This window comes from Brachycentrus maculatus, unplaced genomic scaffold (assembly GCF_059751285.1).
Source record: "Brachycentrus maculatus isolate JH-2025_06_01 unplaced genomic scaffold, ASM5975128v1 h1tg000405l, whole genome shotgun sequence".
In the NCBI taxonomy this organism is placed as follows: Eukaryota; Metazoa; Arthropoda; class Insecta; order Trichoptera; family Brachycentridae; genus Brachycentrus; species Brachycentrus maculatus.
Window position 1 is genome coordinate 723,923 of NW_028281154.1, and position 26,082 is coordinate 750,004.

Below are 26,082 nucleotides of genomic sequence, written 5' to 3' on the forward strand. Positions count from 1 at the left end.
TGCGCATATTCACGATAATTTTTTTTTTTTTAAATATTTCAAATAACCCGAATTTTACAATCGAATGAATTAATTACCAAATTTTAAATACTTACCTACCTAATAATTATTTATGTTCTTGCTGTTTTACTGCCGAGCTTTAAACAAAGAGTAAAAAAACTTATCCTTTAAGGGTAGCGATTGCTTATATTCTCACTATCCACCTTTTATTTATTCTCCGTTTCCTTTCCCATGTAGAAGTAATTTGATTCACACTCACCTATATCATATCGCTCACTCTTTTCAAGAACGTCATAAATCAAAAATCGTCAATTTTCACTTGTGCATGTTTTCGGAATGCCCAAAAAATGTACTATATCCCAGCAAAAGAAGCATATTTTTAACTTAATATTTACCCGCTACAGGGCAGAAAGTGTTGTTTTTGCATTTTAAAAAAAAGGTATTGCTTAATTATTTTTTTAAATATACTAAATATTATTCAAATGTATAAAAACCTTCCTTTTTTCAAAAAAAGGTTTTTCCTAAAAAGATCTGTTGCACACTAAAAATTTCAATAAGTGGCTTGATATTTATTTTTAATACATTGTATTTTATTTTGAAACATTAAAAACGTTCTCCTGAAAAATCAAGTTTTTTTATTTATGACGTTTTTGAAAGGAGTGAGCGATATGTGTCTCGTCAAATATATTCCACTCAGATATCAAAATGAATCAGGTGCACAGGACCGGTTGACTTATTTTCGTATAATTGACGGTCTAATTAATATCGTGTCCATACTTTGCAGTGCTCTATGCACCATATATTTGTCTAATCAGACATTGTTATTTTTCTCAGCGTTGTTTATTCTTATTTGAGTTGTATACTTGTAAACCTTATTCACAAATAAATAATAAACAGTAAAAAAAGTGAATTCTTATTCAGATACTATCTCGAAATGTTGGCATGTGAAACGAAAGCTTTATTTGCTCTGTGACTTTGTAAATAAGCTGCGGGCATTTACCTCGCAACAGAAAGCATATATACCTACTATTATCTTTTTCTCATTTCCGTGATAAATATTTATTAGGTACACTTAAAAAAATATAATATTTAGTTCACGTCTAAAGTGTGTAAATCGTGATTTATCTACAAATTAAGGCCCAGTATTCGTTAAGTCGCAACTTAATTTTCTTTAAATCCAGGTAATATTTTACGCGATTATTTTTTTTTACGCATTGAAATAATAGGTTTACAACATTTTGAGTTTGTCCAAATACTTGTTCACAAAATCTGGATTATCTCCAATTACAGGAGTTAACTCCTGTAATTGGAGATAATCCAGGTTTTGTGAACAAGTATTTGGACATAAGTAAATAAATTTCTGGTCAAATTATAAGCTTAAATAATAAAAATGAAAATAGTATTTTCTGGCGTTTCTCATGTGTGTGATTGTAAACCAGGATTCGGACCTCACATACTAATATAAGAGTTTCTGATAAAAAGCTTCTTTACATCTCACCAATAAATGTCTCTAGTGAAGTTCTAGTGATTCAAGAACAAGGTTTCTAAATTGGTTCATATATATAGAACTTCCAAGAATTTGAGTAGTGTGGTTGTCAATAATGGGTAGAATTGGTGAATGTTACACGTGTGTAAAGTGATCACTTAAACCAGCCTATGACGGCCGTCAGCCCCGTAAATGCCCAGACTTCCATATTCTTCTTCATCTTGGATGAGATGTCGAAAAATGATATAAATGACAATCTATACTGTATCACTATAATTAACACATAGTTGTCTCAGATATACCATTTTTAAATGCCTAATCGTCATCTACTTATCTCCGCGTTATATTGAACAATAGCTATACTTCAGCAAATAGTTCTCATACCAATCAACCCATTAATCACGTTTGAAATATAGGGTGCTATAGCACTTCCCAGTTCGTTATTATCGGTCAAAACGATTTTATATATCACTTTCATCTAGTACATTATTTCTTGCACAGATTTATTAATCAGATTTACAGATTCTTATTTATTAGCCAATTCAAGTGGCACTTATTTTAGAGGATTCTCCATTCGTAAGTTTGTATCTTACAATCTCGACATATATTCTTAGCGATAATTTAGGTGGTTAGAAAAATTAATCTTTGTTAGAGTACTTTATGGTTCCCACCAATTTATTTTCTTTTCTCATATTTGTACTCAATTACGCATATGCCACTGTGTTGGATTGATAAAGATATATCTTGATCGTAAATCATTTAAAAATCCGACGATCTATCTTACTTAAAAGATGGCAGTCCAAAGCATTGAATAAAGAAATATGAAAATTATAGTTTTTACCACACAGTGACGATAACATTAACTTTACTTTGATTCGGTAAAAAAAACGTTCATAACTTTTTTTGATATTTTTTTTGTTAAAAACTACTGGTTTTAAAATGCTAATGTCACAACAAATAAAATTTTGACGATTCAGGATAATCAATACGTTACACGTACGATCCTTTCAATTCTCGATCTGGTTGTCTCCTAATTACACTTCTACTGACCCTTATCCGCACCAATGGTGCATATGGAACTGCATCAAATAGGTACTGTGTTAAGTTGATCGATAATTATATAAAAGGTAGGGTGATCAATCCTGTCCTCAATCGAACCCGGGACCTCCAGAACGGTAGCCGAGCGTGCTGACCATTACACTATGGAGGCGGACATTATACTACTGGTTAAATATTGTATATTGGGCTGGGTCATGTCCAAAATATACTACAAGTATGAGATCGTAAAACAAAACGCTGAATCAAGTTCACATGATGAAAACAAGAGTACCCGCTGTTTACTGGCCATTTACGCCGCCAAACCTAAGATAATACTTAGCAGCTTTTACGTTTCCGGTAATTCCGAGCTACGTACCTGTGATTTATGAATGGCGATGCACTCTCACGCCACCTCGGAGGAAAAAGTGAAACCAAGAGTAATAAGTTAACCTTGTTTTAGCGTGGAGTACCTGCGTATAAGGCAAATTAACTTAACGATTCATCGGGGTCAGGTGTTTGAGAGAAGACAATGAATTGGTAGCGATGTTAGAATGATTCGCAGGCAATAATAACACCACGTTTGCTAATAAAACTTTCAGATTTAAGAAAAAAACCTAAAATATGTTTTATAATAGATATTTTTACATTTCTTTAATGTTTTTCTCTGATACTTTGTGGCATATTTTATAACTTTATAAAATGAAATAACTTTCTTTTAACCACTTTTTTATTATTAATGTAATTAATTATGAGTATTTTAATGTTTTTTTATGAATTACAATTTAATAAACCTGATGATGACAAAAGCGATTGGTTAAAGTGTACTCATAATAAAAAAAGTGGTTTAAACAAAGTTGTTTAATTTTATAAAGATATTTTTTACAATCTTACACGATTTATCATGAAATAAAATATATTTAGGGTGACTTCATATCTTTGTTCATGAATACTGAATTTAACGCCACAAAAAACTGTTTGTCAAGATTTTTATTGACATCAAGTCCTTTTATTCGTGGGTTGAAATCTGTATGATGATTGGTTTGATTCTTTCATGGTCAGTCTCCACCTGTCTCTATTCTTTTCTCGTCTCTACAACTCGATGTATCCGCTACAACGCATGTCGGAAATAATTTGCTCCATGTAGGTTAAGCGGGTCGTCCTCTGTAGTTTGTGCCTTCCGCATTCGTAAGAAGGAGGTCTGGGTGTCTTATATTATGGCCTATCCATTATATAACATTAAATAGCCCAATGGACTTGGCGTTGTGTTAATTTATTTAGCTAGCATCTAGACTCTCCACCCCAAAAATAAAATGGTAAAAAATCATGTCCTAAGTGTGGTACAATATATCATTTAAAAACCGAAAATTGGAGCTCTCTTTATATTATATAATAATAAATCTAAAAATAAGTACTTACACATAATAAATTGAAAATATTTTAAAACTTTAGCTAGTAAATGATAAATTCTATCTCACACGCTTAAAAAAAGGTCTCAAATAGGCGAAGAAAAATGACCGCTGTATCGCTGATAATATTTATTTCGTTCATATTCGTGTACCCAGTAAATCGTGCGCGCCCATTCTTCCGACATTTGACCTATCAACTTTCAAGAATTTGTACGCTTTTCCAGATTTGTGCTTGGATTCTTAGTATAAACTGCATATACCCATACCTTATTCTACCTTTAATAACTACATATGTATATGGTATAGTTGGATCGAGACTTAGATGTATCGCTTACTCCTTTCAACAACGTCATATATCAAAAATCGACAATTTTCAGTTGTGCATGTTTTCGGAATGCCCAGAAAATGTACTAAATATCAGCAAAAACGGCATATTTTAACTTAACATTTACCCGCTACAGGGCAGAAAGCGCTGTTTTTGCATTTTGAAGAAAAGGTATTGTTTTTTTTTTTAATATACTAAATATTTTTCAAATGGAGAAAAAACTTTCAGGTTTTACCTAAAAATATCTTTTGCAAAGTAAAAATTTCAATAAGAGGGTTGATTTATTGACTTGGCATTTAATTTGTAGAACTCCATTTTAATTTGTGTATTAATTTTAAATCAAACACAGATTTTTTGAGTCTACTAAGTTGTATTTTATTAACAAAAACACATAAAAAATTATATTGTAATTAATTATAAATTTCGGATGACAAAACGGTTTTTTTTATTTAAGTTTTACTTGGTAAGTACCACTAAATATTGGTATTAACTAAGTGAAACTAAAATTAAAAATTGGATATATCGCTCACTCCTTTCAACAACGTCATATATCAAAATTTATCAATTTTTAATTGTGTATATTTTCGGAATGCCCAGAAAATGTACTATATCCCAGAAAAAGAGGCATATTTTTAACTTTATATTTACCCGCTACAGGGCAGAAAGTGTTGTTTTTGCATTTTGAAAAAAAGGTATTGTTTAATTATTTTTTTAAATATACTAAATATTTTTCAAATGGAGAAAAAACCTTCAGGTTTTACCTAAAAAGATCTGTTGCACAGTAAAAAGTTTAATAAGTGGCTTGATATTTATTTTAAATACATTTTATTATATTTTTACACTTTAAAAACGATCTCCTGAAAAATCAAGTTTTTTTATTTATGACGTTCTTGAAAGGAGTGAGCGATATATAGAACCGCAAAGTGACTGCCGAATCAATGAATGAAATGATTCAAATATTAATAACACTTCATCAAGGTCTTGAATTGTTTATTTCATTACTTATTTCGCGTCATACTGAATGCATTTATATAATTCGTTTTCTTTGAAGTCATCTTATACATCGTCGTGATTACTAAGTTCGTGTGACATAAACTGCTTTATACATCTTTCATCTAGGTCTTTCAATGACCCTTTACAACTTATGCAACAACACCCAAAGGTTTTTCATTCCTCGTTGAAGCGAACAATAGTCACAAAGTAGCCATTTGTGATATTTGTCCATGTCGTTATCTCTGTTCCCTTCGGTACACTTTCTTCGGCGAAGTGTCAGTCTATTGTTTTGGCCACACTTGATGCGAGAACCAGTGGGAATTTATAATTTTGAGTAGGCCAAATAAAGCGAAACTTTCATTGTCTTACATGTGCCTGAAACCTAAATCAGTTTATAGCTAGCTTCGTAGCTATTACGGCTGGCATTGTAGATTGGATAAATTATTATAATTGAACTTCTGAGAAATCCGAATTGGAAGGTTGTGAAGTAAATATAAATATCATCATTATTAGCTGAAGGCGTAGTTTATATAGTATACCGAGTACTTAATTAAAACTGAGATTCTAGAATTTTAGACGAAGAAATTAAATGACATGTCACCCAAGAAATCTACCTTATGTGTGGTAATTGGAAAATGGTACCAAACTAATAAAAAATCGTACAGAAAAAAGTACAGAATCGTACATAATATATATATATATATATATATATATATATATATATATATATATATATATATATATATATATATATATATATATATATATATATATATATATATATATATATATATATATATATATATATATATATATATATATATATTATATATATATATATATATATAATATTTATATATATATATATATATATATATATATATATATATATATATATATATATATAGTGTAGTAGGTGTCTCAAAGAAGACAAAACATATTTTTCTTATACGAAGGAAATATGGAACTTTGAGAATCTTTGGGCTTACCATTTGGCACTGTCTGTTTTATGTGATCACTTCATACACTGTGCACTATTTACCAATTTATCCGTGCTGAAACAACATTACTAAAAAAATATTGTTTCATTGTTCCGTTTGACAGGAATGTTTTACATTGTATGTCCGTGCATTATCTTTGATTTTAAATTATTTTTTATGTAAAGTAATTAGAGATGAAACCTTTATTTATGTACCAGAGCTCTTTTAGAATTATTTCACGTAACGCCTTTTCTGTTCTTTCTTTTTGGTGTAGGCCTTGTTGCCTGTTTTTAGGAGGGATTAGCCTCCTGCGATGTTGATTCCCAGCTGTCAATCCATCTCTTTGGTGGTCTGTTTGGAATCGTCCACCTTGGGGTTGCACTTTTTATTACTATCTATTTTATTTGATTCATTATTTTATTCAAGAGCATTTGAATCCTTTTTGATACACAAGTTTAAACCGCCAAAGGCTCGTACCTAAGATTATTTATTGATATAGATAACAAAAATGTTTTGAATAGGGAATATGGAAATTTGAGTAATTACAGTAAAATCCATAATTTATGTACAAAGATTTTAACACACACGAAATATTGTAAAAACCCAACTTATTTATTGCACTGCACTGAATAATTATTATTATAGTAACCATTGCATTTCGTATGCAAGAAATTACCGATCTTATTTATAAATAACACACATACTCGTATAACATAAAATTTTAATATTCAGAAAGTGCCTATGAACCAACGTGTTGCATCTCACACAATCATCTCGTTTTACTTACAATTTGTACTTCAATGTGAAACTCGAATTTATTGCTGTTAATTGATATCCGCACTTAATTCTACAGGGAAATGAGTGATGTGCTATAAACGAAAGTACGAGTACCGCCGATATAACTGGTTATTATGATTTTATCAACTTTGCAGTATTTTTTAAGAAGTTCCTATTTTAGGAGGGGATGTGTGATTAAAAAAAGTATACCAGAGCCTTACAACAGCAATCGCTGAAGTAGCAGCAAATCTATATGTTTGGAGATCAATCATTTCATTTTTGCTAATTGTTTTGGTCCTTCGTGGTGAACAGTGCACCCGATCGTCATATGATCAGTTGTACGATGGGGTACTATATCCACAACCTAATAAATGAAAAATGCTTTCAATAAGTACAAATCTGTACGCATTGATATCTCAACATAGATGAAGTCTGCGAATTTACAAATCTCACGACCTTTCAAAGGCTGGTTTAACTGATCATTTAATAGTGTACGAGTAAGTTTTTTTTATTAAACTCAACCAAAGATGATGTCGAAAAGAAGCATAAGAAAAATGTGTCAAATGAATCATAAATATGACTTCCGAAATTTGAGTATTGTGGTTGTCAATCATGGGTAGAATGGTGAATGTTTCACGTGTATAATGTGATCGCTTAAACCAGCCTATGTCAAGTTGTAAACCCTGTCATAGGCATAACCCAGTCCGTACAGAATAATGATTTTATTCAAAATATCTAAAAATAATGAAAAAATGTGGAATAAAATCATAAAATTAACATTATTCAGTGTATTTCCAAATCTTCGTTTGCAAATACATAAAAAAGAGGTATCTGCAATACCATCAAAATTATGGGTCTTGAGCTACATATGGCCATAGCTTGGTTTTCTATGGCCTCCTAACGAGACATCAATCACGGTTTGTTTACGATAAATGCAGATTGATAAACACAGTTGCTTATTAGTACGGACTAATAATGAACTTAATTTGTCTAACCCCAAAAAAATAACTTTCGAGTCGAGATATTCGCGATGACCACATGCCAGATAATTGAATCGAAGATCTTTTAATGAGAGTAATTTATTACAATTAGTTACTTTGACGCGTATGCGTATGTACATATGCTATGTAAAGGGAAACTGCTTAAATATACGTTAAAATAATGATAGATGAAAAGGCGATGGACAAATTGGTATGAGGAGTGTTGCTTTCAATTTTTTGTAATTGTGATAACCAAAATAAACTTCGATCGAAAGATATTTATTTCTACCAATACGTTCATTCTCAGAACAATGTCGAAATATAGTTTCAACGTAATTCAAGTCTTTGTTTTTTGTTGATTTGGCGTTTAATTTGTAGAACTCTATTTTAATTTATATATTGATTGTCAAACCAAACACAGATTTTTTGAGTTGACGGAGACTTTCGGCAAAACCAGATTTTAGGTTCTGATTGATTTGGTCGTGCCAAGTCTTATTTGGCCGTCCTCGTTCTGTTCTCTCATTCACATTTACCGAATATAGTTTCTTAGTCATTTTATCGTCATTCATTCGCTCTACATGCCCAAATCACCAATGCACAATAATCAGAATTCATTAACACTTTAAACGCATGGGGATCACCGATGACCTCGCCTGTGTTGGAACGCTGCGCCTTGGGGACACCCGTGACCTCAATCAAGAACTATATTTTAAATACTTTAACTATGGAACCCATCGTCAAATTAAAAATAAATAAATAAACTAAAAACATCATATTATTAAAATACGTAAATTACTGTTTTTTTTTAATTAAAAAATTTACAAATTTTAGTTATGGCTTTAAACGTGTTAAATAATATGAAGTTCTATATGTACTCTGAGAAGTGAATAAGTAATAGAAGGAGATTTTAATAAAATTATTAAGTCAGGGGAATTTGTCCACGATTGTAGGAATGCGCGTTTAAAATGTGAAGTTTAGTGTGGGTCAGTGATTGTTGACGCCGATGTTTTCCTACCTAATGTTTCCGTGTAGCGAAAGCAACCATTTCATTATGTGGAAAGCATAGTGCTGCATCGGTCATCATTAGCTAATGAGTAAAAAAGTATTATTCTCCTGGTCGCCATAATCATCAAAGAAAATCATGATTTTCAACATTATTGATGTGCCTACAAAAAATAATAAATAGTTATAACTTTTTCGTGATCCGTTCCTAGATCCCTTAGAACTTTCATCCACCCAACGCTGAAAGTCCGTTTTATTTAAAAAATATATATAATCAATATGTAACTTTGTTTTAAAATCACTATAATTTTTTTTATGACTTAATTATAATGTCTACCGGTTTCGAAGCTAACCGCTTCTTTATCAAGACTGATTAATACTATAGTATTAGAAACCGGTAGACATTATAATTAAGCTATAATAAAATATTTACAGTGATTTTAAAACAAAGTTACATTTTAATTATAAAATGGAAAAACACAAAGTTAGTCGGCTGTCCAAATTTAAAACACAGTAAGGGACATTTTTTTGTAGTAGGTTTTTTTTGCATTTTTGGACTAAGTAGAGTCTACTTAGTCCATAAATGCAAAAAAAAACGTAGGTACTACAAAAAATGTCCCTTACTGTGTTTTAAATTTGGACAGCCGTAATGCTTGAAATATAAATTATATTTTAAAAAAATTGTTGAATTCGAGTGAAGGAATGTTGTGTATCTAGGACACTTTGTGAGACATGATCGGTAGCAAATTTTCAGGAAATAAGGATGGGGAAAATAGAAGACAAAAGAGGTTTAGGCAGAAAGAGGAAGTCCTGGTTCTCTTCAATATAAGACGTTGGATCAGGATTCAACGTTCTGTGTAAAAGACCGTTCAAGATATTTCTTTACTCTCAACATTCAGACATTTGAGAAGCGACAGAATAATAAAAATAGGAGCACAACTGATTTTTATCACGATGTTGGTTTATTGGCTAATAAATTAATATGAAAAATCACAAGACTATCTCTTAACATTTTTATTGAAATTTGTAGAGAACGAAGGGATATATTAAGGTTTAAACTCTATATATTAAATATTGAATAAAACGTGCGTTCGCATACGTCATCAAATTTCCGTCATCGAATTTTTTATAACGTCATATGGTTTATTGTCTATAGTTTATAGAGCTGTAATAGTAGTAGTGTGGATTGTTTTACCACTACCGTGGAGAGGGGGGGGGGAGGGGGGGAGGGGGGGACATAGACATTAACAAATAGAGCCGCCAATAATTAAGCAATGTTACCAATATTAAAATAAGTCAATCGTTTCTGTGACGACAGTCATTACCAACTTACGAAAACAACGTATTTAATTTTAAAATTTCAAGGCAAAAGATGTGAAAAGTACAAGACAATATGAAGATATAATAATTCAAGGTAGATGCTGCGGAGCTAGATCCTAATTTCACCAGTACTGATGCATCTGATAGTTATAATTAATGGATAAATACCAATTAATAATCTTAGAAAATAATAGTGAGATGAATATGTAAATTAGATAGAAAAGCGGATATAAATTTAAAATAAGCGGAAATATGATTATGTCTCTTGCGGTTGTGGCAATAATAAAAGGCAATTCAACCCTAAAATAATCACTTGACCGCAAAGCAACCTCTCACGCACACAATAATTTCCTGTCAACCATATTATAACTCTCATGTACATTCTACTCAGTCGAAGATGTGTAGGTACGTCAACCGTTGTCCTTGAACGTGACCGCAGAGACACATTTGAAACAAACCAAGATATTTTTACCATATGTTCCAACAGGTGTTCCACAATACTAAAAAATACTCTATTGATCACGTTATTTCAGCCGATTAGGATAACACATAAAACATGCAACAGTTCTAATTCAGATACGAGTACTTGGAGCATCATACAGTAAAGCCTCGATATTACGGACCTCTATTTAACGAACTTCGGATATTACGCACAAAAAATCCAGTCAAATGAAAAAAATTGAAATAGTCCTGTTAATATTATACATACTTAAATTGAAGTGTCGCCGCATGTAAACAGTTTTAACGGCCATGATAATAACAAATTATGTCTCAAAACTTCAAAAGTGCAAAGGAAACTTGATTCCTTTTTTAATGCAGGATTACCGAAAGCAAGTGCGTCGAAATCAAACAGGAACGTCACTTCACGACGAGTGTCCGAAGACAATAAATATAATTTTGTTTGTGTGTTTCTTTTATTATTTATTTATATACAGTATTCATATTATCAAAAATGTGTTTTTTTTTATTTATTTTAAACTAATTTTTATATAATATAACGGACTTCCGGCTTTAACGGACACCCCCTCCCACCAATTAGTCCGTTATACCGAGGTTACACTATGTATGTTTGTTACTATGTATCAGTTAATGAAAATTTTTAATTTACGGTGGAATGCGTGAGGTCAACTGTTAAATACAATATCGATCCTAATTTTATTTAAACTCATTTTTTTCGATTGTTGCGCGGTATGATCGATAATCCTGAAATTATCCGGAGCATTGGTCTGTATGTTCCCGATAGTTACCTAAGACAGCGTCGGCATAGAATGTTTCACATTCCTATACGCAGGACCAACCTGCCAATGGTTATGCCTATAGGAAGAGCTACCGCTATGTTGAACAATATCACATTGGATATTAATCTGTTCCGTGTGTCCGAAGGAGTCTCCCGAAGTGGGATTCTTCTTCACATTTAACAAGAGTCTTCTTGCTTACTTGTTTTTTTTAACGTATACGCCTTAAATGTTAGTTTGTAATGTATATATTAATTATTGAATAAATTGAAATTGAAAATTGAAAATTGAAAATTTATTTCAAGCTATTGAGTACATATTTGAATTGATAGTGTTTTAAGATGATATGACGATTGGTTCACACGATCGTTTGTGTTTTTTTTTCGAAAATATATCGAAAACACGAAAACAAAATTATCCAAATTGCTGGTATTATACTAAATGATATCTGAAAATATTCAATCTGGTTGAAAGTGCAAGTAGAAGAAAAATCGCACCATTTCTAAAAATCGATGTTAATTCTCTGCGTACATAAACACGAACTCTCAATTCATGTCGGATATGCAAGTACACGTTTTCTAGCTGCACTTATATCGTTAAAAAAACATGTAATTAAAGGTGCCGATGCAAATAGAAATGCACCACATCATTTCAGTTCAAACATAATCAATGCACCAATAGATTGTCATGGGAAGCTTTTGTTCCCTCATGAATATGCATCCGCTCGACGAGGTGTAATCACGGCATATTTGTGCCAGTGAAAAGCGACTTTTGTGAAACCGCCTTGTTATGTGTGAACTCTTATTGTGTCGGTGCGCATCTCCAGGTCCGCACACTACGCGTTGCGAGTGTGCTGGTGATGGGCTCTACTTGTGTCTGTGGCCAGAGTACCCGGCGTGGGAAAGTGGCTCACTCCGTGGGAATCGTTCCAGATTGCTGTATCATCGGTGGGTTTGTGCGAATTATGATCTCTAATGTTGACGCGCGTGGTCAATGTCCAGTTCAGAGGTCGAGTCGCTGACAATTAATGCGGTAATAGGCTGTCGTTTCAATTTACATCAAACTTTATAAATCTCAATAACGTATGTTGCGTATTATGTTCTCTCGAGATGATCAATAAGATAAGGTATTTCCGTGAAATTTTCATTGATAATGCTTATTTAGGGTATACTCTCTAATATATAATTTAGTGCGCAACCGGCTGCGTGAGCAACCACACGTGGTGCTCCCGCACATTTTGTTTAACAATATGTTTTGAAAATATTTTTTTTAAATTCTACCGTTCAATTTTATCTTTCAATAAAAAATCTCTTTTCTTCTCAAAACTTTATTTGCAAGAAAAACTTATTTTTTTAATACAAAAACGGTGTTTAAAGCAAAAAATTCAATTACGTTAAATGTTATTCTAATTTAAACCCTCATCCGCACCCGATGATGCATAGGGCACTGCATCATATAAACGCAGTGTTATTTTGATCTTTAACACATGCAGGAAAGGTGATCAGCTCTTCGCTTCAGGTACCAGTCCAAGGTAATATTGAATAAATATGAGTGTGAAAAAATCACTTGTTATTATTTTACCCCCCCTAGGAATTGAACCCAGGACCTCCAATACGGTAGCAAGCGTGCTGACCATTACACTACGGAGGCGGACGTTAAATGCTACCTGTGTTTCAATAAAATTAAAGTTAGTGACATGTTTTATGCTAGAGAGAGATATGTTATTGATGGAAAATTTCTGCGGAAATATTGAACGGTTAAAAGTCGTGGAAATGAAAATTACTTGAGCCCCAAGTTTTTATATTCTGTCATTTAAAACATTTCTTCCAAATAATTGTGATAAAATATTTATTTTGTATATGTTATGCTAATTTAATTTTATTTATTTATTTTTAAAAAATAATTTCTACGATCGTCTTAGAAAAATCATTGAGAAATTTTCGTCGAGTCAATTTGTTAATTCTCAATTCGGGAAAACGTAAAATAAGTGAAAACAGTATTAATTAATATTAACTAATTGTTCTTCCCATGCGTTATTGTATTGTAGGAATTAATTCAGTCTTCCGCTCTTTAAAAAACATTAAAGGTCAAATTATTTTCAGTAATGAAATCCATTATTGCAGAATTTTAAAAATAGTTGGAAAAGGTTTGTTTATTCATAATAATGCCATGGAAGTACGTATGAACTACATTCTGTACCAATTACGCAACGGCTTTCGATTTTAGATTGGAAATACGTTAATCTACTTTTGTTAATATGACTGCCAAATTTTCAAATGATTAGATTTAATTTAATTTAAATAATTAGTTTTACGAGAGGTTGGTCGGATGCGACTCCTAGTGATGATGCCGGAACATCATCGGGGTGGGAAGAAATATTCCTGATTTAATCTATTTCACTAATAAAATAAAATAGAATAGTTTTGTAATATAATTTCCAAATTACCATATCGCTCACTCCTTTCAAGAACGTCATAAATAAAAAAAACTTGATTTTTCAGTAGAACGTTTTTAAAGTTTAAAAATATAATGCACTGTATTCAAAATAAACATCAAGCCACTTTTTACTATGCAACGATCTTTTTAGGTAAAACCTGAAGGTTTTTTCTCCATTTGAAAAATATTTAGTATACTTAAAAAAATGATTAAACAATACCTTTTCTTCAAAATGCAAAAACAACACTTTCTGCCCTGTAGCGGGTAAATATTAAGTTAAAAATATGCCGCTTTTGCTGGGATAAAGTACATTTTCTGGACATTCTGAAAACATGCACAACTGAAAATGGACGATTTTTGATTTATGACGTTCTTAAAAGGAGTGAGCGATATATGATAAGTATATTCTCAAAAAAATGTTATATTTATTATAGCATCTTTTGTTCCCATATGAATATCGAAGTCTTGGTAATTAAAGGACTTGGAACTGTCAACGTCTGAATTAAGTGAGACTTTTTACACTTGAGCAACGTTTGCCACTTTCATTTTTCGGATGCTGTATATTTTTCAATGATAATAATCCTACGCTAATTGGAACGGCATCTGTTCAGAACATTGTGAAGGAGATAGCTTTGACCTTTTCAATACAGGTGAGACCTCTCGAATAAGTTTCATTTCGTCTAGACTTCCGTATTCTTATTTTTGTTGGCCTATATCTTCAAAGAAATGGTGCATTGGGCACTGCATCGCATTGACGCGGTGTTAACTTGTATAAAAGCGAGATAATAGGTCCTGCCTTCCAGATTTTTGGATTTAGGAGCGGAATGTACCTCTATTGAAACATCCATGATATATAAGTATTTATGTATATACGTAATAATTCCTTTTTGGTTTAATCCAATATTTGTGCACTAATAATTAATTATACTGAAAATGTTATAAAAGTTATTTTGTTTTATTTTCAGGTTATCGGCATCTTGCTGATATCTTTCTTCACGAGCTCCGCATTATCGTCGACGCCGAGCCCCCCAAAACATCAGAACGCTAAATCAAGAAGAGATTCGTACGATGAAATACTAAGGCCTCCGCCTCCTCCTCCGCCGCTCCATGGCAACATCAGAGTCCAACACTCCAGCCCGGGACAGCGGTTCCAGAGGCAACAAAACCTGAACAAACACGTCTATCCCTTGAGCCAAGAAGCCTTCGGCCCGTCGCCATTTCATCCGGACAGATATCCGCCCCTAACAAAGCAAAAGGATAAGTCATTTATGCAGAAAATTTCCGGTTGGTTATTTCCGCCAAATAATAACGACAAAGCGCCGGAACCTTCCTATGGACCCCCGCCTACATTCGCAGTCCCAGCATCATACGGTCCTCCGCAACCTCCCAGCTCTCATGTTCCACCGATCAGATTACAGTACTCTCGCCAGCAGAGTAAGAACTGCAACCCTTGTAATTACGTCCCTTGGATACCGGTTCTCAGGTATCAAGCCGCAATACCGAGCAATCCGATATTGAATCATAACCAAAATAATAATTATGTGCAATCTGTCAACATCAATTCTCAAAATGGTTTCCGAAATGGCGGACAATCGCATGGGTCTCTATCCCCATCCAAACTTTCGTTACCAACAACTGAACCATATCAAAATTTCGCTTTGCAACAATCGAATAAAATTGAGAATAACGACTACATCGGTTCTCCATCTGTGGTGACTGGAGTGCCTTCTAGTCTATCTCAGTTAGAATTAAATGACAATTTTCCGCACGGTAGTCTAGCGACACCTCTCAAGAACTCTTATGGAACACCTATCGCTCCAAGCTCGTACGACTCGCCGTATCCTCTGACTAACGATAATGAAGGACCGCAGTTGGGTCACGGTCAGGGAATTTTCGCCGATCATAATGGAAACAATCTCGATCATACCTTTAATCGCCAGCCAGATAGTGGGAAGTACCTCAATTTGGATAATATTGAGCACGTGGAAACGAACAATGCTCCACAACTAACTAAACCGACGGACTCTTCGAGATTCAGAAAAAATATAACGAATTTACCTGGAACAGTTGACACATCGATCGAACATAATGACGATCCGCTTGCCCGACCAATTCACCGAATCAAAAATGTATTCAATCGTAATAGGGGACAAATATTTCAACCAATACCTTTACCTAATTTAAGTCCTATACCGATACCTCCCATATTCAATGCCAGGCCATTCAAGAAGAAAAATGAAAATAATTACATTGGAAGTATATCATCGACTTCTCGGCCATTTACACCATCGTACGATTCTAATAAAAAATATCCATCTACAGAGAACTTTCAACTAGTTCCAAGTATTCCCGTCGCTGAATTTACGTCCATGATCGAATATCCGATAAGTATAATCCAGTCTCCTCTTTTGGAAATCGATTCCACTCGAAGCCACAATAATGAACATAAAGATGACTCAGTTCACGATAGTTTTAATTTCAATCTGAATCCTATAATAGTTGAACATCAAAGCAAAAATCAAAATTCGGTTGATTCTTACTCTGCCGCTTCCGGTGGAAACGAACCCGATGCTGAAAATGAACATACTACGGTTATATATGATACTGATTATAAAATCACTACAACAGAGAGCTATACTAAAAGCGTACCACCCTTCTTGCCAACGCCTAATTCATTCGATACCAATTCTAATGATAATGGTAAAACTCGTCCGCCTTCCTTCTCATATACATATATAGATCAAACATTTTATAATCCCACTACATCGTCGCTTAAGCCACCGAGCCATAATCCGATCCTTGCTAAATTCGCCGGTACGCCTGACCCTAATCCATTCAAGCCATCTGATCCCTTAATCCTGCAAACTCTCGACTCTCCCTTACTTTACCTAAAGCCTAACACCCCTCATAAGAATTCTGATAACTTTAATAGAGACAATAATAAATTTACTCCTACACAAGCGGGAGGAGAGAGCCATAATGCGGCTTCTAGTAATACCGTTTCTTCCACATCGAGTCCGAGCGCTTTTAGATTTATCGACAATAGATACGTTCCCGGTAGGTGGCCTCCTCCAGTTACCGACTCGAACGGAAATGGCATCACAAACCCTACAAAGAAACCGAAAAGAATTCAAATAATAATTCCTTACACTTCTCAAAATCAACCGAGTCCGTTTAAATTTGCGAATAACAATATTGTAGCGTCTTCTTCCGGCTGGGTTCCTATGATCGACGACATTGTGAGCAATTCTGGAAGAAAAGTACCGGCACCCGAATTAAGCGGCTTGAACGGACTACATTCGAGCAATTCTTTGGTAGACTATCACGAAAGTTCCGAATCCAAGATAGTTTCGTCGTCTACGCCTTCATTTAATAGATCTCGTAACAACTACGAAACGGTTTATCCTTCTACTTCTGCTAATTCCATAACAACGTACCCTGCAATTTCCGTCAATGAAGCAAAGACTTCATTTGATTTCAAAAAATTGCAGAAGAATATCGATGATTGGACAGCTCAAGAGTATTCTAAAATATACAAAAGACAGCAGAAGTCCAGCACAATATCTCACCTTAAGAGATCTAAAAAAATACCCGATGAATATTTCACAACTACATTTATTCCACCACAGAGAAAAACAAGTAAATCGTTCTTATCTACGATCAACGAACTGAACGGTTCGTTCTCAGATAACGAGGGTGCAGGAAGTATCCAACATTCCTTCGAAACCGACTTGAATAATGAAAAATTGATTGAAAACTTCAATAATGAAATACTCGATACTGACAACACCGTGACATTTGCCCCTCAGAGTACCTACTATACTACACCCCCGATACCAACTACTACTCCGTACGTAGAGGCAACAACTTTTGCACCAAAAACTACCACGAGACATTCTTGGGATAAAATTCAAACGTCAATATCACCATTGACAAAGGAAAGGGTGTATGTTGTAACTCCACAACCTGTACACGGTGGTTTCACCAAGAGAGAAAACAGCAATAGTACTTCGACTACTTCTAATATCATCACGAAAGAAGATATCCGAAATTTAACTTTTAAGTCACCAAGATTTTTAGTTAGGCCGACTCCAGGACCAACTGGAAGCCAAAAAGACCAAACTACCTTGGCGCCAGAGAAACAGTCGAATATTCCGATATCTGGCTTCGACTGGCTTCGATCAAGTGAGTAAAAACTTATCAATGATAGCCTTTATTATCCTTAATGACTCGATTTGACTGGGCTTCTTTGTATACCTTTTAAGGAACTTCATTTGTGATGTTTGTTTGTTTGCAGTCAATCACCTGGAGGAAACAACTACTACGGAAAGTGCAAGTAATAGTTTATTCGGATTATCCGCTGTAACGTCATATACCCCACCTGGGGGGACAGCTGCGGTTCAAACAATAACTGGCCATTCTAAGGTATAATTTATTTCCCTGTTTATACAAAAATATTTTTAATACATGTGTATTTTTTTCAATATCTTTATCTATTAAGTTATAATAGTCAAATGACAGATGACACAACTTTCCAATTTATTTTATCATAAAAAAATATGTAATATAAATTTCGTACAAATGGTACAATACATAGGTACCTACTAACTTGGATTTTTGTCGACAAAATATTATTTATTTTATAAACTAATCTTGGTGGGCAAAACTTGCTTTCGGAGAATTTGGTGGTGGATGAGAAGTCAATTAGGCAGAAAGGCAACAACAGTTCATTGAAAAAAATAACGCGGAAAAATAAAAATTATATTAAGTTGAAGTCTTTTAACTGAAAACAAAAATCAAATATAAATATATGAACGGGGAGATTTAAAGATGCTCTTCCCAAAAATAAAGCTTAATATTGACAAATTCATAGCACAACGTCGCCCTTATCCTTCTCATTACTCGTTAATTTTAATTTTTCTTTTTTGTTTAAAATGGGCTAGATAGATTTTTTGTTTGTTTGAATGTGCTTTTTTTCTTTTATTTTGCAATATTAAATAACATTATATATTCATTTTTTTCCAAACTTCCTATGTAAATTTACATATATACATATGCTGCATAAATATATTGGTGAATTAAAAAAAAATACATAAAGATACGCTTAATATTTACTAATATCGTAAATAGAGATACAGTTTTCTAAAGGAAGGCGATGAAAACTGTGCGTCGAGTCAATTAAGTTTGGGAATATCTGGTCTTAACCATCGAAGAAATTCTCTAGTTGAAATTTTGTGCAATTACCTAAAAAGTAATCTTAAAACAAACCCTTCATTTAGGTTATATCAAGTTTAAATGTATATGATGTAGACATACATACCTACTCAAAACGTTGTTAATAAAATGTATTTGCCGACATATTTTTACTATTTTACAGGGTCATTCATTTTTCGGGTTTGAAAGAAAAGCTCAATAAAACACACACAGCGATACATTTTTTATGAAAATTTTATTTCATTATAAAGTTCGGACTTTGCCATTTAGTGTGAAAAACAATATCATTCAAATGGCACCTCGAAACGCTTCGATGCATGCGCGATCCTTTTGAGGTCATTTTTAACCACTTTTTCGCACATTTCGGGGGGTTTCTCGGCCATAATTTGAGTAATGTTGGTTTTAAATGTGTCTAGAGCTCGGAAATTATTTGCATAAAAAGGATCTTTTGCGTGGCTAAATAGAAAAAAATCCAAACGGAGTCAAATCGCACGATCTTGGTGGCCAATTGACGTCGCCAAAACGTAAAATTACGCGACCAGGAAACTTTTCACGCAGTAAAACCATAATCAATGAGTTTCTTTTTCTTCTAAAATTCGTGTTATTTTATTATTAATATTATGTTTTCTTTCTCTCGATTCCAGGTTGTCACAGGCGTCACAGCATCGTCAGTGCCAAAATCTACCAATGGCTAGGGTGTTTGTATAGTGGCCAGTATTGAACAGAAATATTGTCAAAAAACATAGGACTAAGTGATTGCCAGTGAAATTTCGAAAAACAATTAATTGACAAGAGTGTTCAATATATCAGTCATTTGTTAAGTGTAGTAAGTATAAGTTTAGTATGTGGAACATGAAATAGAAAATGTGTACAAATTGTGAGAAAAACTTAAGAATTGATTGGTGTCAGAGACGTTTTAGAAACTATATGTAGGGTAGAAGCACCATTGATGGACAATAGGACTGTCGTTATGTCTGCCATATTTAGGACTTTATAATCGCAAAGATTTATCGTTGGTGTACTGGCAAAAAACGTCAACTCGAAAATATGCAATTTTGACTTCAAGATGCGTATTATAAAGTGTTCAACATTCTATAGACTGGCATAATACACTAAGCAGTTGGAAATGTCATATATCGCTCACTCCTTTCAAGAACGTCATAAATCAAAAATCGACAATTTTCAGTTATGCATGTTTTCGAAATGCCCAGAAAATGAACTTTATCCCAGCAAAAGAGGCATATTTTTAACTTAATATTTATCCACTACAGGGCAGGAAGTGTTGTTTTTGCATTTTGAAGAAAACGTATTGTTTTATTGTTTTTTTTAAATATACTAAATATTTTTCAAATTGAGAAAGAACCTTCAAGTTTTACCTAAAAAGATCTGTTGCACAGTAAAAAGTTCAATTCAATAAAAATAAATATCAAGTGGCTTGATATTTATTTTTAATACATTGTATTATATTTTTAAACTTTAAAAACGTTCTCCTGAAAAATCAAGTTTTTTGATTTATGACGTTCTTGAAAGGAGTGAGCGATATATGTGGTTTCATAGCGGGCATTTTTTTCAGGCTAAAGGCTTTAAATAACAGGGATAATCCAAGCAGGGATATTAAATGAACGTGTTTGGCCAATATTCCCACAATACGTAACATACTTAATTTTATGCGATGTATATGTTTTCTGACTGTAGTGTAGTGGTAAACGCGTTTGGCTCCCGCGCCGGAGGTCCAAGGTTCGATTCTCGGGGGGGGGGTCAAAATATAAGTCAATTATTGGGCTTCATCACCTTCAACTGGTATCTACAGAACGGAACTTATCACCTTGCTTTTTACGTAATTTATTAATAAAGTAACACTGTATTCATCGCTTGAACACAGTGTTACCCATGCACGATTGAGTACAGATGTGATATAGAAGAAGAAGAAGAATATTTAGGAAAAAATCTGGGTAATTGTAAGTTATGAAAATATGTGTTAATATTGAAGGTAATATAAAGTTATCGTGTAAATTTTTCGACATCTAAATATATTCAATTTGAGTGTCCATAATTAGATGAGTGTCCAACAATGGTTCATCTACCCTGATTAGGTAATAGGAAATAATAAGTAATATTATCCCTGTAATTTAAAATAACATGTGCAATTTTTTTATGTTCAATTCAATTATCTACCTTGTTAATTTATAATGTCTTTATATCAGTCTTTGACTTATATCAGTCACTTTGTCCGTCTAGTAAATACGATTTTTTGTGTGACCTAGAACTGGCATCTAAAACGTAAGGCTGACCACCTTGTATTCGTGTAAATTACAATGCGGTACGAATAATCAATAATTCAGAAGATTTTAAAGTATCTGTCTGTAATAAGGAATTATATTCGACTTATTTAAAGAAAACTTGATATACAAACATCTTTTTTATTCTATGCCATTCTTATCTACTTATTTTTTAAGACTTAAGTATACTTTCGTATTTATTTAAATAAACAAAACATTCGTATTTTTTTGTAAATAATGTAAATAAACTATATTTAATCATACCTATATATTATTATTAAGACATTTTTTCATTTATGATTAATTACTTATAGATTTCAGAATGGTGACATTCGTTGAAGGGGTATTCGGCTGTCCAAACTTAAAACACAGTAAGGAACATTTTTTTTGTAGTACGTTTTTTTTGCATTTTTGGACTAAGTAGAATCTACTTAGTCCAAAAATGCAAAAAAAAACGTACTACAAAAAATGTCCCTTACTGTGTTTTGAATTTGGACAGCCGTATTGCAACGTGGTATTTTCATGGATATTTCTTTAACCATATCTCTTAACTTACGAAAATAAATTGCATTGATTCAACGTACGAATACCTAATACTATAAAAAATCTATAATGTACGAAAATATCAATGATCACGTTTTAATGAAAGTAATCATTTCAATCTTTATTTTTATTATTAAAATTCATGAATGTATTCTTCGCAAGTACAGAGTTTATGTTTTAAGGTATATGTATGAAAATATTGGATTTCGATGACCCAAAAAAACATTATCGGTGTTTTATTTTTGACTTAGGTTGTTCTTACTTTAATTTGAAGTAGGAATTATCATATCGCTCACTCCTTTCAAGAACGTCATAAATCAAAAATCGTAAATTTTCAGTTATGCGTGTTTTCGGAATGCCCAGAAAATGTACTAAATACCAGCAAAGGAGGCATATTTTTAACTTAATATTTACCCGCTACAGGGCAGAAAGTGTTTATTTTGCATTTTGAAGAAAAGGTATTGTTTAATTATTTTTTTAAATATAATAAATATTTTTCAAATGGAGAAAAAACCTTCAGGTTTTACTTAAAAAGATCTGTTGCACAGTAAAAAGTTCAATAAGTGGGGTGATATTTATTTTTAATACAATGTATTATATTTTTAAACTTTAAAAACGTTCTCCTGAAAAATCAAGTTTTTTGATTTATGACGTTCTTGAAAGGAGTGAGCGATATGAATTCAAATAAATATATATGATTGCTGTATTTAGATGAAATCGACATTATAATTTTTTTTTTATAATCGCTTCCCTATGAGTCCTTGTTTAATTTGTATTTGGGCATTAAAATAAATGTGTGAGTATATAATACATACATTTGAATTTTTAGTGATGAAAGTTGTCAAAAAATGCATAACTTTTTGAAATAAAATACTATGTACCTACTTGATGTTTTATTTATTGTATCAAATTGATTACTGATTTTGAAGAATGCCACAATATTTATTAATATGTGAATAATTTAGGTCAGATAAAACATATAAAAACTGGGGTCACTAAAACCACTGTGACATGTAATCTAATTGTCAGAATGCCAGGAAATTTTGACACATCATTTGAAAATCGATAGCTCTGTCGAAAGTGTTGCGAAATGTGTATGTGTTAGGGAGACTTATTGAGAGACGTTTTATTGGGCATTCAATTAAAATACCAGGAATAATCTATTTTTTTCAGGAATTGTAAAGCTTTAAAAAAAAGTAAACTAACTAACTAACTAACCATCACGCCGCTTCCCCACAGGGGTAGGCAGAGAGAATAGAGCGCCACACCACTCTGTCCTTGCAAACATTCTTCGCCTCTTCCACGTTCATGCATCTCCTCATACATACCCGCCGATTGTTACGACTCCTAACCTGACCACTTTCAAGTATTTGGCATACCTGATCGTGCCATGTTTTTCTCGGTCTTCCTCTGCTTTTTTTCCCGCTAACATTCGCCTCATAAATTTGTTTTACCGTTCTTTCCTCACTCATTCGTTCTACATCTCCAAACCATTTCAACACACCTTTCTTAATTTTATCGATAATGCTTATCTCAGCTTTGCATTCCTTCCTTATTTCACTATTCGTACATCTATCATACATCGTTTTGTTGCACATTCTTCTGAGAGATCTGAGAGATCGCATCAAAAAAAAAGTATATAATAAAAAATAGTTAAATTAATAAAAATAAAGCCAATTATACAATACCACATTTATGTTATAATAACGATCAAAAACTTCAAGAGATAAAAAATAAAATAAAAAAGTGAGAGTGTGTGTGTGTGTGAGGAAGGGAGTAAAAGGGTAACGGGTAAAGGGTAAAAAAAAATAAAAAAAATAAAAACAGATTTTGCAGAAATGAGAAGGAAAGGAATTTCATTATTTAACACTGTATTACATATTTATGACAAATTTATTGTTTTTAATAGGGAAATATTTGTATCCTTATAACATACACAAATATTGAAATTTTACAAATACCCTATTTTCGTGGGGCCAAGGGGCCCATTATTAAAAATAGGAAGCAAGTTGTGGTTAAGTGGGCTAAAACAAAGAATCTTTGACACTAACCAGGGGACCACAACCCATAATATGTACTCGTTATATGCAAATATCACATAAATATCGTATAATATATGAGCCAATAAGTAATAAATTATTTATTCGTTAAATAACTTAATAATAACTCAATAAATACAATAGTAAAACGTAAAAATTTCATTTTTCGTTGACTTTTTTATAGTTCGTTTGCTAGATATAAACAAAACTATCCGTCAAACAGCCACCGGTTTTAAAGCAAATTTTAGCACATTTTTGGCACTTTCCATGAAATTTTCCACGATGAAGAAAGATTCCGTTTCAAAAGATTAGACACTCAACTAAACGATTGTCCACCTTGCTTTTCAAATTGGGCAATCTGGGTGGGCAAGAGGCTATATGTGTCGCCTTCTTTCAAAATCAGCCAGATCTAATTTTATAAGATTTAAAAATTAATACTCTATCGGAATGCCAATTATGGGGTTTATTGTTTAAAATATTTATATACTTGAAAACCCTGCTAAAAAATACTTAAAAACAGCGTTGTATTTCAAATTCCGCTATATTCATGTAACTTGCTTTCTGACTCATATCGGCCAATCAGAGATCGGGGATAGGTCAAAAATTAAGATGACGTCATTATCGGTTTGTGTCTTATGTATTTTTTTTATACTGAAAAAAAAAAATATTTAAAATGTAAAAATTTAAAAATTCTTTATTTCATAATATTTTATCTAAATAAAGATAAATCTTTTAAACATTAATGTTACACGGTGAATTTTGCATTTTTTGCAAAATCGACTTACATGGATCTGGCGGATTTTGAAAGTAGGCGACACATATGATATCGCCGAATTTTTCAGCCGAAAAATTTGACGCAAAATGGTCATAGAACAAGTAAAGAATTTTGCTCGTTTTTTGTACATATATCGCTCCTTAACAAATTATACGTACATAAAATTTGAAAACAGTGGTATCTTTTGATCATTTACGTAACTATGGCTCACCTATATAAGGATACCTTAAATTTAAACTAAAACATTATCAAAGGAGTAATAAATTTTCTTAAATATAAACCAACATACTAAAAATATTGTACTACTTTTTAATAATACGTCCATCACGAATAGCCTGAAAAAAAAATGAAATACGGTTTTTAACATAAAACATTAAAATAATTCAACGAAATTATTATTTAAAAAAAATAACGTAAGGTTAGCAGTAACATATCGCTCACTCCTTTCAAGATCGTCATAAATAAAAAAAACTAGATTTTTCAGGAGAACGTTTTAAAAGTTTAAAAATACAATACGATGTATTAAAAATAAATATCAAGACACTTAATGACTCATTTAAAAAAAAATTAAACAATACCTTTTCTTCAAAATGCAAAAACAACACTTTCTGTCCTGTAGCGGGTAAATATTAAGTTAAAAATATGCCTCTTTTGCTGGGATATAGTACATTTTCTGGGCATTCCGAAAACATGCTCAACTGAAAATGGACGATTTTTGATTTATGACGTTCTTGAAAGGAGTGAGCGATATGTACACGCAGTGGCATGCACAGATAATTAATTGGGGTATGCAATAGAGGTAGGTAGTAAGGTAAGCTAGGTAGGTACTACTTAGAAAGGTGAGTTAGGTACTGTTTGCGTTTTTATGTCACGCGGGTAAGTTAGGATAGGCACTGCTTTTCTGCTTAAATAAAATTGGTACACTTTCTTAGCTCTTTTCATTGCCACTTCGCTATTATCCTCTTTCAACATTTTGAGTGTGTCCAAATACTTGTTCACAAATCTGGATTATCTCCAATTTTAGGATTTATTTTGCATATTATTTCCTGATAATAAATAAATTGTCAGAAAATAAAATGCAAAATAACTCCTTTAATTGGAGATAATCCAGATTTGTGAACAAGTATTTGGACACACTCGAAATGATGTAAATAAATTGGATGGTCAAATTATAACTGATCAATAAAAAGCTTCTTTTCATCTCACCAATAGATGTCTGTAGTGAAATTCTAGTGATTCAAGAACAATGTTTCA

The 26,082-nt window shown here is 32.6% G+C and overlaps 1 protein-coding gene across 1 annotated transcript in view; it reads left to right on the forward strand.

Annotated features, from left to right (window-relative positions):
* Positions 1-20,323, forward strand: part of LOC148302852 (uncharacterized) — a 57,958-nt gene extending 37,635 nt beyond the window's left edge. The window contains exons 2-4 of the mRNA XM_088270958.1: positions 14,944-18,163; positions 18,276-18,403; positions 19,837-20,323. Of these exons, the coding sequence (XP_088127084.1) occupies positions 14,944-18,163; positions 18,276-18,403; positions 19,837-19,887 (3,399 nt within the window). The 3' untranslated portion in view covers positions 19,888-20,323. The remainder of the gene's footprint in view (positions 1-14,943; positions 18,164-18,275; positions 18,404-19,836) is intronic.
* Positions 20,324-26,082: the final 5,759 nt, after the last annotated feature.